Source organism: Pundamilia nyererei, unplaced genomic scaffold (genome assembly GCF_000239375.1).
Source record: "Pundamilia nyererei isolate P.nyererei 1_Seehausen unplaced genomic scaffold, PunNye1.0 scaffold00020, whole genome shotgun sequence".
Lineage (NCBI taxonomy): Eukaryota > Metazoa > Chordata > Actinopteri > Cichliformes > Cichlidae > Pundamilia > Pundamilia nyererei.
This window is the reverse complement of record NW_005187421.1, coordinates 4,671,839-4,686,944: the sequence shown is the minus strand read 5'-3', so window position 1 is coordinate 4,686,944 and position 15,106 is coordinate 4,671,839. Positions and strand designations below refer to the sequence as shown.

Genomic DNA, 15,106 nt, shown 5'->3' with positions numbered 1-15,106 from the left:
AACATTTGCAGAACACACTAAAAAACACCCCCCCAAAAAACAAAAAACAAAAAACACAAAAACAAAAAAATAACAGAAGTAGCCACAGAAGAGAGTAACAGACATTTACCCTTGTTCTTTGGGAGGGTTTTCTCCCACGACTTTAGCGGCTTTTTTCCTGACGTATGTGGCTCCGTGGGAATTCTCCAGCTCGTCAACGTCCACGTTGAAGGACATGGTGTCTGCAGACGGTAGGTGTTTGCTGAGCCTGTAGAAAAAAGCTAAGGATGCAACAACTGCTGACATCCAGATTACATCCTGGTCTTCCTGGGTTACATTTACTTCAATAAGGTATGGATCATTTGTAAAATTAATAAACTATTTTGTCAACATAATACCAAGCTTTGTTGAAAATGAACTAAAGAAGGTCTTTTTATCTTTTTTGTTTTCTCTCTGACTTCCAAGCACAAAAACATTAGTTTCCCACAGAGAAAAATAACAAATCCTCAAATTGAAGGAGCTAAAATCAGAATATATTTGATATTTTTCACAAAACAAATGTTATTTGAGAATCCAAATATGTTCCAGTTAGTAAAAAAAACAAAACAAAACCGTTTAAGCGTCCATAAGTTGTATTTAATAATATGAAAGGATACGATTTGGCTTTATCCGTGTCCACTAGAGAATATGCAGAGATGAGTTGTGCCAATGTGTGGATGTCCTTGGTGTTTTGTCTGTTTTGAGAAAAGTGATTTTTATGAAAACTGTTTGATGACATTTGAGGTATATTTTATAAAGAAATAAAACCAGCATCTGTGAGATTTAAAAAGACTTGACACATGTTGAACCAGCCGAGTGTTTAGCAGGGATTTAACTCACTTCCACAGCTGCTCCAGATCACTAATGGCTTCTTTTTTCCGTCCATACTTCAGCTTGAAATTGGCAGCTTCTCTTACAAGAGCCAAATGTGTAGCAGATCCAGGCTGTGTAGGAGAAAAGACACAGTGGGAACACGTTCACACGTCTAAAATGAAAGCTAACTGAAATCAAAATGCACACTTAAAAAGTGTTTGACCTATACACAACAGAAATTAAAGTGTAAACCAGTGGTTCAGACTTGCACAACACGAACCACCATCCGTGACACACAAACCTGTTCAGACTGGTAATGCTCAATAGCTTGTTTGAAAACATCGATGGCGCTGTCGATGTCTTCTTCATGGGAGTACATTGTTACCAGAGCTGAAACCTGAAGAGACGATGACATGGTCAAAATAAATATATGAGGGAACAAAAAACGTAAAAGTCAACAATTTTGACATTAACGGGGCATTTTAATTAAGAAAAACAACAATTTAAGAAAAAAAAAAAAAGTCAAAGTAGCATCTTTAGTCTTACCATCCCTGGTTTGTGCTTGAACTCTTCAATGGACCTCAGGACATCACAGGCTTTTGTCACATGACCTGAAGACCAAACCATTCATTGGATTATAACACCTAATGAGGAGCATGTATCAAAATTAAACTGCTCAAAGTTTAAAGGTAAAAAACCTTTTGAAGTTGCACTCGTTTGTTTCTTTATTAATTATTGTTGTTTCAGTACTCAGGCGATAATAATCAATGTGCGTGTTTGTTTTAGGAAGCTAGAAATATGAAATACTATCACGTCCACAGAGAAAAAAAACAGTAAGACAGAGCGGGGTGTGTGTGTTCGAATGCAGATCACTACCTTGTACTAAATAGAGTTGTGCCATTGTCAGTTTGATGCCAGACGCACTCTCTGGATTCTGATCGGAGAATTGCTGCAAAATAAAAAAAAAGAAAAGAAAAAGATCAGTTAACAGAATTAATGAAACTATTAATTACTGAAGGACAAAATACGAACATTTTCATCCAAACCCAATAGTGTTGTAAGTGTTTTAGGGCATCTTTTTTTTTGTATCCCTTTTTGTATTCCCGTCTTCACAGTTAAGCATCACTTTTAACTGTGAAGACATTTTTCAGTATTTTTAAAAACCACGCAACCACAGTGAAAACATTTCGTAGATGAATTCTTTTAAAAAACAAACAACAAAAAAAACAAACTGAAAAAAGCAAATCTTTCAGTACTTTTTTCTGCTTCTATACTTTTTAACATTTTCATTGAAGGATTTTTAAAGTGCGATATTAACTATATATTCAATCAGCTGATCATTTTCTCATAATCAGACAAAAGGAGGAGAATGTGTATCGGTTCTCATAATAAGGAGCAGTGTGCATCATTAATACCTGGAGCAGCTCTATGGCCCTGCTGTGCTGCTTCTCTCTGCACAGCTGAGCCACCTGGATAAGGACCGGCCGTGGATGTCCTGGATTTTGAGCCTGAAGACTGGATGACAGCTTCCTGCACTGGTCAGCCTGTTAACGGGCAAAAGCACCATCGGTGTGAAAATAATTACCTATTATTAATTATTTTTCATTCCTCCTCCAATCACACCCGTACCTGATTAGTGTACATGGCCAGCAAGGCTTTGTTGAAGTCAATGGCCTGCAGCTGTTTCTTTGCCAGCTTGTACTCAACACCTTCAGCATTCGTCAGCTTCACCTTTTTCTTTGAGTCAAACACGTTTTGGTCCTGAGGAAAGAGACCGAGCCTTAGCACCAGCGTCGTGGCTGAAATTTTAGTTTTATGATCCCTGTTTAGCGTCTGAAAGTGGATTTCAGGGAGGTTCAAACCCACCTTGTTTATGGTGATGATATTGTTGGCAGTCACAGCAAGCAGCCCCACGTCAGATGGCCTGAAATTAAATCAAAGAATTAGAGCAAGCTGAAAATCTATTTAACAACTTAATGCCTGCCTCTAGATGCTTCTGAACTGTCTAAATGCATCCCCATCATCTTTTTTGAGACTAAATTTGATGCGATGATGCCACAACTCACTTGAGCTTGATGACCTGGTTGTAGAGCTGCAGAGCCTCATCTGTGCGACCCTGCAACTGCATGACGTACGCCATCTGAGAATGGATGACGGCCAGCTCCGACTGGATGTCCTCCTCAGTCATATCCTGAAAGGGACAAACAAGAAATGATGGTGATTAGCTGGAAAACGGTGAAAACTAAGTGTTACAAATACAAGATAATTATGAACAAGCTTAGCATATCAATACACATATATGGCCAAAATATGATTACAGCAAGGTTATTCCCATACAATTTTTATGTAAATAATGCATAAATGTAGAATATTTTAAGACTTAAAAGTATGTTAAGAGTGGACTAAATTTCACTAGACTTGTGACATACTTCTGGACCATCGTTTGGGTGAAATTACTAGAAGTGAAATTGAAATAGGTCTCAAAAACACTTACAGAATCATCTGCCAGCGAGACTCTGCAAAGCTCTGTCAGAAGAAATGATCAGTTTATGTCTGAGATCATTACATCATTTTAAAAATACATCAAACACCAGCTTGATAGCAGAGACTGAATATAAACTGACCTTCTGCTTGCTGTAGTTTATTGAGGGCCTCTGTAAGCTTTCCTTGGCCAATCAGAGAACAGGTAGCATTGTAGCAGAGCTCATACGTTGACTCAGGCAGACCCAGATCTTCCTGCAAAAGGAAAACATAACATGTTCAAACATGAGTTTATTCTAGTTCTACTCAAACAGTCTGACTCCAGTTCTGTGCAACAAAGTGGAGAGAATAAGTTTTTGATTTAAAAACTCAAATGAAAAGCTGACTGATGAACTGTGCCAATGAATGCTTACCATTGGAGCCTTCTCCCACTGACTCATTGCAGCCACCACAGCGGCGAGGTTGGTCTTCCTCTCCTCTTCGTACTCGTCCTGGGAGTTCCTGATCAGATCCGTGTAGACAGACTTGCACTCATCGTAGCGCTCCAGTCTGTACAACTGCACAAAGAAAAGAGCTGGTTCAGATTAGCAGACGTCGTCACTCTTCTCACAACAAGACGAAAATAATATCCTGTTAGAAATACACAGAAATTGCCAAGCTGACCATTTATTACAAATCTCTCATTCTCACTCACCAACCAACAAAACCCAAAACACTTGTGTTCTCAAAAGAATGTCTCACTGTAATAAATAATAATAGTAAATCATACAGACTGCATAAAGATTGTAACAAGCTGATATTCACAAATATTGGGGATAGTTTTAACAACACTGAAGTTACTTTAAGACAAACATAAATAGAGCAGTGGCGTTAAGAGGTGAAAATGCTACGCTCTACAACCCTGATGTCTCCGTTTCAGAGAAAAATTGCTCAATTATACCTTTAGGGATCATCTGCTTCCATCTCACCATATTCCAGCATACTCTACTGTCAGATCAACCCTCTGCATGCCCTCCTTCACTACCGTCCATGAAACTTCTCTGTGGTCTTTCTCTTTTCCTCCTGCCTGGCAGCTTCTTGTTCATCATCCTTTGTCCAATATATCCACTATCCCTGCTCTGCACACGTCCACACCATCTCAGCCTTGCCTCTCTAACTCCTATCTTGGTCACTCCCAATGAAAATTTTAACATCTTCGGCTCGCTCTCTGTTCTTGTGGTCAGTGTCGCCAACATCTTCAAACCATACATCACAGAAGTCCCCACCATCTTGTGAACCTTCCCCTTCCCTCTTGCTGCTATCTTTCTGTCACAAATCACTGCAAACACTAACTCCACCCTGCCTACACTCTCTTATAAAGATCTCTGGTGTACTGTGTGTTGCTTTGGATGACTGACAAATATTTAAACTACTCAAGATACACCTCTGCTCCTTGCGTCTTCACTGTTACATCATATATTCCATTTTGCTTCTCTGTCTTGCTGTATTTCTGTCTTACTACAAATCAGTCTTATTTGTGAACATCAGTCCACTGAGGCTCCTGCCTGACCTCATCTCTCGACCTGCAAGTCTCTATTGCCACCTCCTTACTGTCCTCATACATGTACTACACTACCCTCACATATTTCTCTGCCGCTCTTAAAGCAAAATTCTATAGTACCTTAAGGTCTTAACCTAGCTTCATCAACTCTTTCCTACAGCTTCCATCAACTGCATGACTACAAACAGTAATAATATAATATAATATAAGCCTCACCACTTGACCGTAAAGCTCCTTCAGCTTGTCTGTCTGCTCAGGAGCACTCTCGATGGTCTTCAGGGAGCTCTCCACTCTGTTCAGCCGGTACTCGCAGTATGCCTTCTCAAACACCACCTCACTGAGTGGAAAAAAGACCCCCATCCACCCCCGAAAAAGGGTTTAAATGTGCAACACACCATAAAGAACAAACCTTACAAGACTTTTGTACGTTTTTCTTAGAGCATGGCAGAATTGCTGTGAAACTATACACCGTTAGACACTTAAATGTCAACAGTGAACTACAGGAGTAATTTATACGTCAAGCACAGGTGAGTGACAGCGTGCCGCTTACCTGCAGAGCACCTTTGAGTGGGTGTTCATCACATTTAGCGCCTCTTTGAAGCTCCCATTCTGGATATGGCAAACCACTTTACAGTGCAGTGCCGTCACATCGTCTCTGTTTTCGTGTAAAACTGCGACAGGACAGAAAGAAAACAGCAGTGAACATCACTCGCTACGAACAAAAAAAAGATTTTGCCCTGACGCTGATGTGATTGTGCAAGGACAGAGGAGTGTAAAGCAGCCGCTTAACGTTTCCAGGACAGCCGCCTGGCTAATCATGGGTTAGCTGTCGTGGTTGGCTAGGGACACGTCAGTCATGAGACAGTGGATTTAGGGGGCTAAATATTATTTAACGATGGCTCAAAGTCACACAACAAATAGCTAATTCAGCAGGTATATATATATGTTTATTACACATCGTTAATCAGAGCTTAATACACGAAGCTCCACGGGTGTATTTAACACCCTGACTGCCGTTATCTCAGACACATGCTAACAGCTGGTACTGCTCTGCGGGAGCAGAGGGGAAAATCCGCCGCGTGTCCGCTCTCTGGTTCCGTTTTCAGAGTCAGCCTGTATACCTACTTTTAGTAAGAGCTTTGAGGGCTCTGGTGTAGTCTCCATTCTGTCCGCAGCGGTTGACTTCGGTCCAAAGAGAAGCCACAGATACTCCTCCACTCGCCATCTCCGCTGAGTGGACGCTCTCGGTGCCGGAAACAGAATGTGTTTACATCCGGGACAGCAACAAATACGTTTATTAATTTTTAAATAATTTCTGTGCGGAATAAATGAAACGTAGTCATAAATTGGGACGCTCTTCCAATGTTAATAAAAGCCTACTATTTGGGGGGCATGTCGTTTTTAATTTCAAAATGACGCATGCAACTGACGCATTCACGGCTAACCCTACTACACGTTAAATTGAAGTGCAAACATAGTACTTTATATTAAACTACATTTATTAGCCTACACATTAAGGAAATTATATTTATGAATACTTTTAGAGGAGTTTATAGAATTCTAAAACGAACAGTTCTGCGGTGTCAGTGCTTTTAATTTGGGTGCTTTTAGGATCGTAGTGGTAATTATCGGAATTCCTACATTTGTGTCAGCATATGAAAGCAGCACGGTGGGCAGGGTAGGAGCTACGGGGAGACTCGGTTGGCTTCGGTCGGACTCGGCTACCGAGCAAAGGAGGGGGACTGTTGTCATTCGTCCGGGCTGTGTGGCGAGCTTTTGTCCAGCAGAGATGGCCGGGATTAAAGGTAAGCAGAAGGGGATTTTCATTCCCTTCAGAAAGCTTCTGAACTCAGCCTCTGTTTATATAATTTCAACAAAATGTGCACAAGGCACGTTTGCGCGTTTGTCACGCTCAGATAAGTAACGATAGAAGGAGTTAGCGCAGGGCCAGTACTGACAGACGTTAGCATTAGCTCGGTGATGAACCTGCACTGTTTCGGTAGAGGCAACCGCAACCGCAACATAACAAAAATAACCAAACCAACTTCTGCGTTTCGTAATGAAAACAATGTAGCAGTGCAGCGTGCTGCATTCTTGCGCCACAGTTAACGCCATTCTTGTTTAATACTACAACAACGCAGAAATAACCGTAACGCTAATGCTAGCTGCGCCTTAACTTCCCACAGCCGCTGACTGATTCCAGGCAGCCGCTGGGATTTTAATAGAATTTAACCAGTGGCCGCACGGACTATGGCTGTCTGGGTTTAACGTGGACCCATGTTAGCAGGGTTTATGCTGCTAACGTAGCTGTCACACACGTGAAATCAACTGATTCATCACATGGTAGCCCCAAATCTCCAGGGGCCCTGCAGCCACCATGAGATTAGTGATTTCCTGTGGATATACCCTGTGCTAACACTGGGGTCCCCCTATCCTCTGCTTCTCTTGCAGCTCTCATCAGCCTTTCCTTTGGAGGGGCCATCGGCCTCATGTTCCTCATGCTTGGATGTGCCCTCCCTGTGTATGAGTAAGTATAACCATCACAGACCATGTGAGCCTAGTACTTCCTGGCACCTTTGATGATCCCGTCACAGCTTCACAGCTTTAACTATAGCTGCATTCATGACCAGATTAGCGTTCTTAGAACATCTAGAGCATAAGGACACCATATAAAACCAGGGAAGTGTGACAGAACCTGACCACTTTTAGTGGAGGAAAGCAGGATTGCATTAAATTAAGCAATTATCAGAGTTACAGGCTCTTGAAGTACATAAATGTGGGCTGGAATTTGGTACTTTTAAATTAACTTTATTTTCTCATGCCTTTTTGAACAATCGTAACTTTAGGTTAAATGTGACTCACATCATCTTCACGTGTCACCCCCCTCCTAAAAAAAAGAATAACAAAAAAATAGAGGTAAATTCAACATACCCAGGATATCTTTACCTTTTGTGGCTTAATTCATCCTAACATTGCCAATCAGATGTAGTGGTCATATGAAGCTGTTTGATGATTAAATAATCCTGGTTTTTCAGGTCTATGAATGTACACTGGCAACAAACAGAGAAAATGATCCTAGTGGAGAAGAGGTTAAACATATGATGTATGTGATAGGAAAAGTGCTGTGTTAATGTGTTCATGTGGCTTTTAGTGTAAGTGCAGTTAGTGGTTTGTTAGACTGGAGAAACTCTACACATGCAGTCTGTGTAAAGATAAGAAGGTAAACTGGAAAAAAAACATGTTGCACAATTGTTTCGGGATGGGAAGATGTTGTAATAAAACTGTATCATTCTCATTAAATTGATGTGCTGCTTAGATGTTTCCCGATGGTGTTCAGGACAGTTTTAGTCTTATTCTTGAAGCTGGAATCTTGATGGTATTAAATGTTCGAAAGGTGCGATTTAAACCAGTAAGTAGGCTGATTTACTGATGCTTTTATAAAAGTAAGGCTGTTCAGTTTTGAAATCACATTTAGTTTGGCCATTAATGAGAAATAGTTATTTGTTAGAATTACTCACACTCTGGAAAAACAGTGGCTTTATTTAAAAGTACAAGCTTACTTTTTGCCATCGACGTTAATTATAATTCACCTTAATAAGATAAATAATTAATTAAATATATGTGAACTGAACTAAACCTGTAGAAAAAAATAAATAAGCATCTATCTCAGCTATATTGTTATAATAATCTGTGTATTATAATTTTAAGTGATGTGTAATTGCACAGCCATAGTACAAAGCCTGTTTTAGAATTATAGCACTTTATATACACTTTTAGGTTAATAGAAGTTCTTGCAGTTTGCAGGATAATTATACTCTTTACTTACAAGACAACCTGATCAGTTTTGTGTGTGTGCACACCATCACACCTCTTGGTTATTATTCTAATGAGTGCAGACAGTTTCTCGTTTGCTGTATGTGGGATGAGCAACAGCAACATATTTGGCCTTTTTTCATCTAATTTGCATTTCAGCCATTGTATTTACAGTAAATAACAGCTTCACTTCAGCATAATGCGTATTTATCAGCCTATAAGTGACAAGAAAATGCGTAATTCCTTGGATATATATATAGCACAATGTTTTCCACACAGTTTTATTTTTACAGTTTTATTTTTTTTGTTCGTTTTTCATCAGTGAAATATCTCCCCAGGTACAGAGCTTTCACGCAACTGTATAATAATCTAGCTCTTTGAGATTCTTGTCAAATTACATGCTAGTGTTAAAAACAATATAGATGGATATGTTTTTTGCAGGCCTGCATCTGATCTGTATTCAAATCTAGAGGTTACAGAAACGTAGCTCCTGCCTTATGAAAGAAACCCCTTAAGTTGGCGTGTGGAGTGCTCAGCAGCGATTCCTTCTTTATCCTTCGATTCACTTCACTGCATCCTTTGTCATCATAGCATGTGGGTGTTTATGCCCCCTGTTTCTCTCGCTTTTTCGCCTCTCTGCAGCAAATACTGGCCTTTGTTCCTGCTCTTTTTCTACATCCTCTCTCCCATCCCTTACTGCATCTCGCGGAGAGTGGTCGATGACACAGACTCGGCCAGTAACGCCTGCAAAGAGCTGGCCATCTTCCTCACGACGGGCATCGTCATCTCAGCTTTCGGCCTGCCAATCGTCTTCGCAAGAGCTGAAGTAGTAAGTAACTGAAACCTGTTAATTCAGCGTGTACTGCATGGTTATTTAAGCAGTGGTTCCCAAACCAAGAGTCTGGATCCTCTGCGTTGGGCTTACTTTAAATGTTCTGACTTTTGTCTATATAAATTACACACAACTATATAAGGGCTTAGTTTTAAGATAAGCTAAAAGCAACAGCAACCAAAACATGAAAAAAAAAGTGCCTTGCTCAATAAAATAAATACAATGACATAAAACAAGATGGCTAAAAAAAGCTATACAAAAGTATCACAGAAGTATGGAAAAATGGCGAAAGCAGAAGAGCTCAGTTAATCAAAAATCTAAGTGTAAAACAATAAAGAGCTAAACTCTGACAGATAACTGCAGGTATAGTGTTGTGAGGTCATAGACTTCCTGTATCTTTCAGTATTTACGCCCAATGAAAGTGACAGTTTCATTGTGTGGTCAGCCAGCAGGGCCAATTATAAACAGATTATATTCACCACCAGCAAGTGATAAATGACTGCAAAGGTGCTGTAAACAGCATCCAGTGTTTCAAATGATTATCAGTTGTGCAGATAAATGCAGAGGTTCTGCATTTCTCTATGAGCGACATGCATGCAAGCACATGATTTCTTAGGACATTTTAAGTAGAGTGCTGGAGCTCAGTCATTAGTTTGAGGGAGTCTGATTTGACTTTCTGGTCCTTAGCAGTCTCTGTAGTTTCTCCAGCCATCCAAAAAAAAAGATGGTAGACTATATTATATGCAGCTTGCTTTAAAGCATTCATGACACAGCTTGTTGCAAAGAAAGAAAAAAAGAATATCACCAATTTTGGGTTATTTTGGTTTTTAAACTGGCTGAAAGCAGCCAGCAAAGGGGCCTAAATAACATAATCAGTTGAATTAATTAAAAGAACAGTAACGTATGCTATGAAATGATCAGGGTGCACAACAGCATATATAGTCTTTAATCTGATTTTTAAATATGATTTCTTAGTTAATGTTAAGGGGCGATCGTGGCTCTAAGAGTTGGCAGTTCGTCTTGTAACTGGAAGGTTGCTGGTTCGAGCCCCGACGTTGTGTCCTTGGGCAAGACACTTCACCTACCGCCTACTGGTGATGGCCAGAGGGGCCGATGGCGCGATATGGCAGCCTCGCTTCTGTCAGTCTGCCCCAGGGCAGTTGTGGCTACAACCATAGCTTGCCTCCACCAGTGTGTGAATGTGAGAGTGAATGAATAGTGGAACTGTATAGCGCTTTGAGGGCCCCGAAAGCGCTATATAAATCCAATCCATTATTATTATTATTATTATTATTATTACTGCACCAACTGATAGGACAATTTAGCAACTGCTAAATACTGCTTGTCAACGAGTCACCGCCTTGTTTCGTAAAAGGTGGAAAGCAGTGCAACAAGGGTGTGTGAACGATTGTCTGACTTTAACTGTCAGTTCCTTTTTGTCCAACTCTGAAAAAGTACTTTGCATGATTTAGAGCTGAATTCTACAAAAAGCAGGTCTTTAAATCAGCAAAATAAAATGTCTCAGTTACCCAAATAAGCTCTGTAGCATTCAGCATTCACCTGAATTTCCTTTATCACTTTACAGATTGCCTGGGGAGCATGTGCGCTTGTGCTAACAGGTAACGTAGTCATCTTTGGGACGATCCTGGGCTTCTTCCTGGTCTTTGGATCCAACGATGACTTCAGTTGGCAGCAGTGGTAAAACGGCAGCTGGAGGGGACCTTAGTCTGAACTGTTTTTATTAGCGTTACAATTATTATTATTATTATTATTATTATTATTATTATTATTATTATTATTACTACTACTACTGTTATGGTATTACCGTTCTTGGTTCTTGTTGTTATTTATATGATGACCGCCCATCCATAGACTCACATCAAACCAGTGCAATACTTTTTTTTTTTTTTTTTTACCACTCACATCATGCTGAACTGACACAAGTGAGATGGAAAATGCTGACTTTCAGTTGGATTTTTTTCCCATTTTTAAGTTTCACTCTTTCTGACTTTGTGCTGTGAGTCTTTGTTTTCCATCTTCTTGTATGTGTCCACTTTTATTTAAAGGATTACAAGCTGGTGAACAACTTTTACAGTGTAGTATCTTTGAAGATGTGTTAAAAAGATTTCAAAATGAATGACCAAAAGGATACGGTCAGTAATGTCTGGCCTTCTTTTTGCAATTAAAAACACTGGAAGGAGCTTCTTCTTTGTGAAATTAATGTAAGTCAGCTGGAAATTGAGGAAAAATCTGCACAATATGAGCCAAAATTTCATCAGACACGTCTCTGTTTCATACAGGTCTTACTGGATTTGAGTGTCAACAGTTCAGCTGATATAATGCAGGCTTTTCTCAGCTTTCAGTCAGTAAAATGTGAACAACACTAAGCTTGAGTGTTCTTGTGAAAGCAGCGGGCTGTTATTGCCACCAACAGTACCTAACATGTGAACTCCATTATGTGTAAATGTGATATAAATTTTTCTCATGACACAAAGTGAGGAGGTGGTGTTCAGGAGCAGTGTGCAAGGATTCATTTTAAACTCCCTCTCTATCACACCAGAGATCAAATTAAACTGACTTAGTGATTTCCCAGGTGCAAACATGGCGGGCTGCTTATTCACCAGGTTTTTCTGCATCCAATTGGCTCGTATTCCAGTTTGTGTGAGTTAGCGTTTTTCTGTTAGGTCAAGAAAGCATGCAAAGCCAGTAGCAGCCGCCAGCTAGCATTGGATTAGTTCAAGGACAGCAGCCTTGTTGGAAACTCGGCCAAGCTACCCTAAGAGCCAGGCTACTTATAACCGAGGCCCAGTCAGTCATTTAACAGCCTTTAAGCTTTTGAATGCGACTCCCTCAAAGTGAAAGAATCCAGTGACTTTGCTCTGCATTCCAGCTCTGGCACATACTGTATTTCCTCACACCAGCAAAACAAAAAAAGAACAAAAAAACACACCGTATGATTAAAGTTTGAAAGTACTGGGTCGTGTAAAAAAAGTCTGCATGCTGGTTTATGTAATTTGCTGCAGCTTCTTGGTAATCAGGGCCTGCAGTCAGTCAGGTGCAGCGCCTCAGACTGCTGTTACATTTAAACTGCATTAGTAGTGACTAAACAAAGAGTAAAGCAAATGCTACCCTGTAAAGAACTGCAGTGACTAATGGAGCTTCAGGTGTGTTTTGTTGCTTTCTTTGGGTTTTTTCTTTTTGGTTTTTTTGTTGTTTTTTGTTGTTGTTTTTTTTGTAGATGGCACTGTTTGAAAATCTCTGAGTTTCTCCAGCCATTACAAGAATCAAATGTTTTGTTTCCATGCAAATTTCCAGTGGACATCTTCACACGTTTTGGCCGTCAATCAGTTTAATTTCCATATTTAAATCTTATTTTTAGGGTTTTAGAAGCACACATCCAGCAAATAAAACAAACAGTCCTACAGGAATTGTTTAGCATTTTGGTGAACTCGCTCACATGTCTTGCATATGAAGCTAGACGTGATTGATTGCTTATCATAAGAACTTTCACAGGAGGACATCTGGGCTCTGAAAGAAAACCAAGCCTGTCAACAAGTCCAAAGTTCAGCATTAATCAGAATTTACTGAATTTGTTTTAATCCATACAACTAAAGTTTAAAGCTATTTGTGATTTTAGAGTTAGTTTTGAGCTCTAACTACTCTTTGTTAAGAAATATTGGTAATTTTGTATTTTAGTTTAATTTCCCTTTACTTACAATTTAAAAAGTAAACTTTAGGTATTTTAGCAGAGCTGTATTATAGCTGTGTACCCCTTTGTTCCAGTCTTTAATGGTCAATTAATTAGATCTGTATTTGAGCTTTGTCAAATCAGACTTTGAGTATGACTCTTACAGTATTTCCTGCATAGTCAAAGACCGTCCAAGAAAATCATTAGGAACCATTTGAGTGACCCTCTGGCTGAAATATATGGGCTGACTGACCTTTGCTGGGTTAATTTGAACTTGTGATCACAGAGCTCATATTTCTGGCCTTCGTTCAGCCCTACGAAAGATACAAATATTTTTAAAAGCAACACATTGACGGCAGATTTTTGTTTTATGTTAAAAACATGCTTTAAAATGTACTACTGACATGATTTGTGCGTATCACGATGTAATCCCATGAACGAATCCTCTGGTGGTAGTCTGTGAGCCTGTCTGTGGTTCAGACAAGCAGGGTAACTCTGCGTGGTGTTTCTGGGATGTGCGCATCTGTATGACACGTTTAGCTAAACGTGTTCTAAATGTTCTCCGATTTTCTGTTTTGTAGTCTGCCGTTAATTCTGAACTGTCAGTCTGGCGTGAAGATGTGGGATTATTCTTAGGTTTCTCTCACAGATCTTTGAAGGATGTTGTATTTATTTATTTGACTGAATGCTTTGTGTCAAGGTTCAACGCCATTTTCTATCTCAATTGTTATGTTGAAGATGAGGAAGTCAGCATGGTGGTTTCTTTTTTTTTTTAATAAACGCCATTTTTGAAAGTCTTCTTCATTTGAATGACTACAGATGCACTTAGCACAACTGTATCAGGTGGAGAGATGCTGATTTGTCTTCAGAGGGAATAACTGAGTGAGTTAGTGATGTTGTTAAGAGACGCTCATGAGTGTGAGGGGAAAAAAAACAGCGAAAACGTCTCATAAACCCTCTGTAGGTTGCAAGAATAGTATTCTGATATGCTTAACATTTCCATAGTTATTTTTAAAGACACAGAAACACGGACTCCGATGTCTTCCAGTGTCTTATTTTTGTCTAACCTACTGCACAAAATCCCCCAAATATCCGGTTCACTCTTGTGTAAAATAATAAAAAGAAGAAAGGTGTCACTCCTCAGAAGTTTGGTAAATATCTCCTGCTTGCTTTAATAACTTATCAAAAAAAATCTCCCAGTTAATTTTCTAGCTCTGCAGTTATGAACACAAATTTTGATAGTGGCAGAACTTTTTGTTTCACTTTCACTTTTTATTCAGATGCATTCAGATAATCAAATCCTGATTGATGGCGATCCATGCGTGGTTATCAGTGCTCCACATTGATCACTTTGTTCTTCTTCTGCCTTTTTAGGCCTGATTGTAGATCCAAAATGGAGATCTCTGAGCCTCATAGCTATCTGCTACATTTGCTTTGGGACATGGTTCTCCATTATGGTGGAAAATGTGCAGATTGTCACCAGAAAAAGCAAACTAAATAAATAATAGTACCAGTTAATTAATTAAAATATCAACTTATTTTGATTATGTTTTTTAAAATAATTTCAATATTTTATTATTTATTATTTTCGTGTTCCTTTGCTGGGCTTGTAACAAGCTTTGCGGCTGTCTTCATTTTAAATATCCATGAATGTAAACCTAATCCAAAAAATGTCTTCGATTGTACGCACAGGGAAGTGGCTCTTAGAGGCAGTGTGTCTCCCTCTGGTGGCGGAAAAACTGGACCACAGGTTCGAGAGCGAACCACAGTCCCCTCTCGAGGTGTCCAGCTCTATTATATAAAGCAGGAGAAAGGATTTAGGAAAATAAAGACAAAGCGTCTCCTTTATGAGCACCAATGCGCCGTGGCCTCACACCGCTGAAGGTAAATTTGTCCTAAAAAGTTCAAGACTTCCTGTACA

At 39.6% G+C, this 15,106-nt stretch overlaps 2 protein-coding genes across 2 annotated transcripts in view; one reads left to right on the top strand and one right to left on the bottom strand.

Moving 5' to 3' along the window:
- srp72 (signal recognition particle 72) overlaps positions 1–6,133 on the bottom strand; it is an 8,613-nt gene extending 2,480 nt beyond the window's left edge. The window contains exons 1-16 of the mRNA XM_013909169.1: positions 5,978–6,133; positions 5,403–5,523; positions 5,069–5,189; positions 3,726–3,869; positions 3,456–3,567; positions 3,326–3,357; positions 2,898–3,022; positions 2,698–2,755; positions 2,461–2,592; positions 2,247–2,375; positions 1,708–1,780; positions 1,378–1,442; positions 1,133–1,228; positions 859–962; positions 636–713; positions 110–247 (exon numbers count right to left, since the gene is read on the bottom strand). Coding sequence (XP_013764623.1) covers positions 110–247; positions 636–713; positions 859–962; positions 1,133–1,228; positions 1,378–1,442; positions 1,708–1,780; positions 2,247–2,375; positions 2,461–2,592; positions 2,698–2,755; positions 2,898–3,022; positions 3,326–3,357; positions 3,456–3,567; positions 3,726–3,869; positions 5,069–5,189; positions 5,403–5,523; positions 5,978–6,077 — 1,628 coding nt within the window. The 5' untranslated portion in view covers positions 6,078–6,133. The remainder of the gene's footprint in view (positions 1–109; positions 248–635; positions 714–858; positions 963–1,132; positions 1,229–1,377; positions 1,443–1,707; positions 1,781–2,246; positions 2,376–2,460; positions 2,593–2,697; positions 2,756–2,897; positions 3,023–3,325; positions 3,358–3,455; positions 3,568–3,725; positions 3,870–5,068; positions 5,190–5,402; positions 5,524–5,977) is intronic.
- Positions 6,134–6,516: 383 nt separating this feature from the next.
- leprotl1 (leptin receptor overlapping transcript like 1) lies at positions 6,517–13,982 on the top strand. Its single transcript, XM_005726564.2, has 4 exons — positions 6,517–6,657; positions 7,304–7,379; positions 9,308–9,494; positions 11,083–13,982. Exons 1-4 carry the CDS (start codon positions 6,642–6,644, stop codon positions 11,197–11,199), a joined length of 396 nt encoding a protein of 131 aa, XP_005726621.1. The 5' UTR covers positions 6,517–6,641; the 3' UTR covers positions 11,200–13,982.
- Positions 13,983–15,106: the final 1,124 nt, after the last annotated feature.

Excerpts from the sequence above, each read along its gene's own strand:
- leprotl1 (XM_005726564.2), top strand. Across the intron at positions 7,380-9,307 it reads TGTGCCCTCCCTGTGTATGA|CAAATACTGGCCTTTGTTCC; the intron begins GTAAGTATAACC and ends GCCTCTCTGCAG. Across the intron at positions 9,495-11,082 it reads TCTTCGCAAGAGCTGAAGTA|ATTGCCTGGGGAGCATGTGC; the intron begins GTAAGTAACTGA and ends ATCACTTTACAG.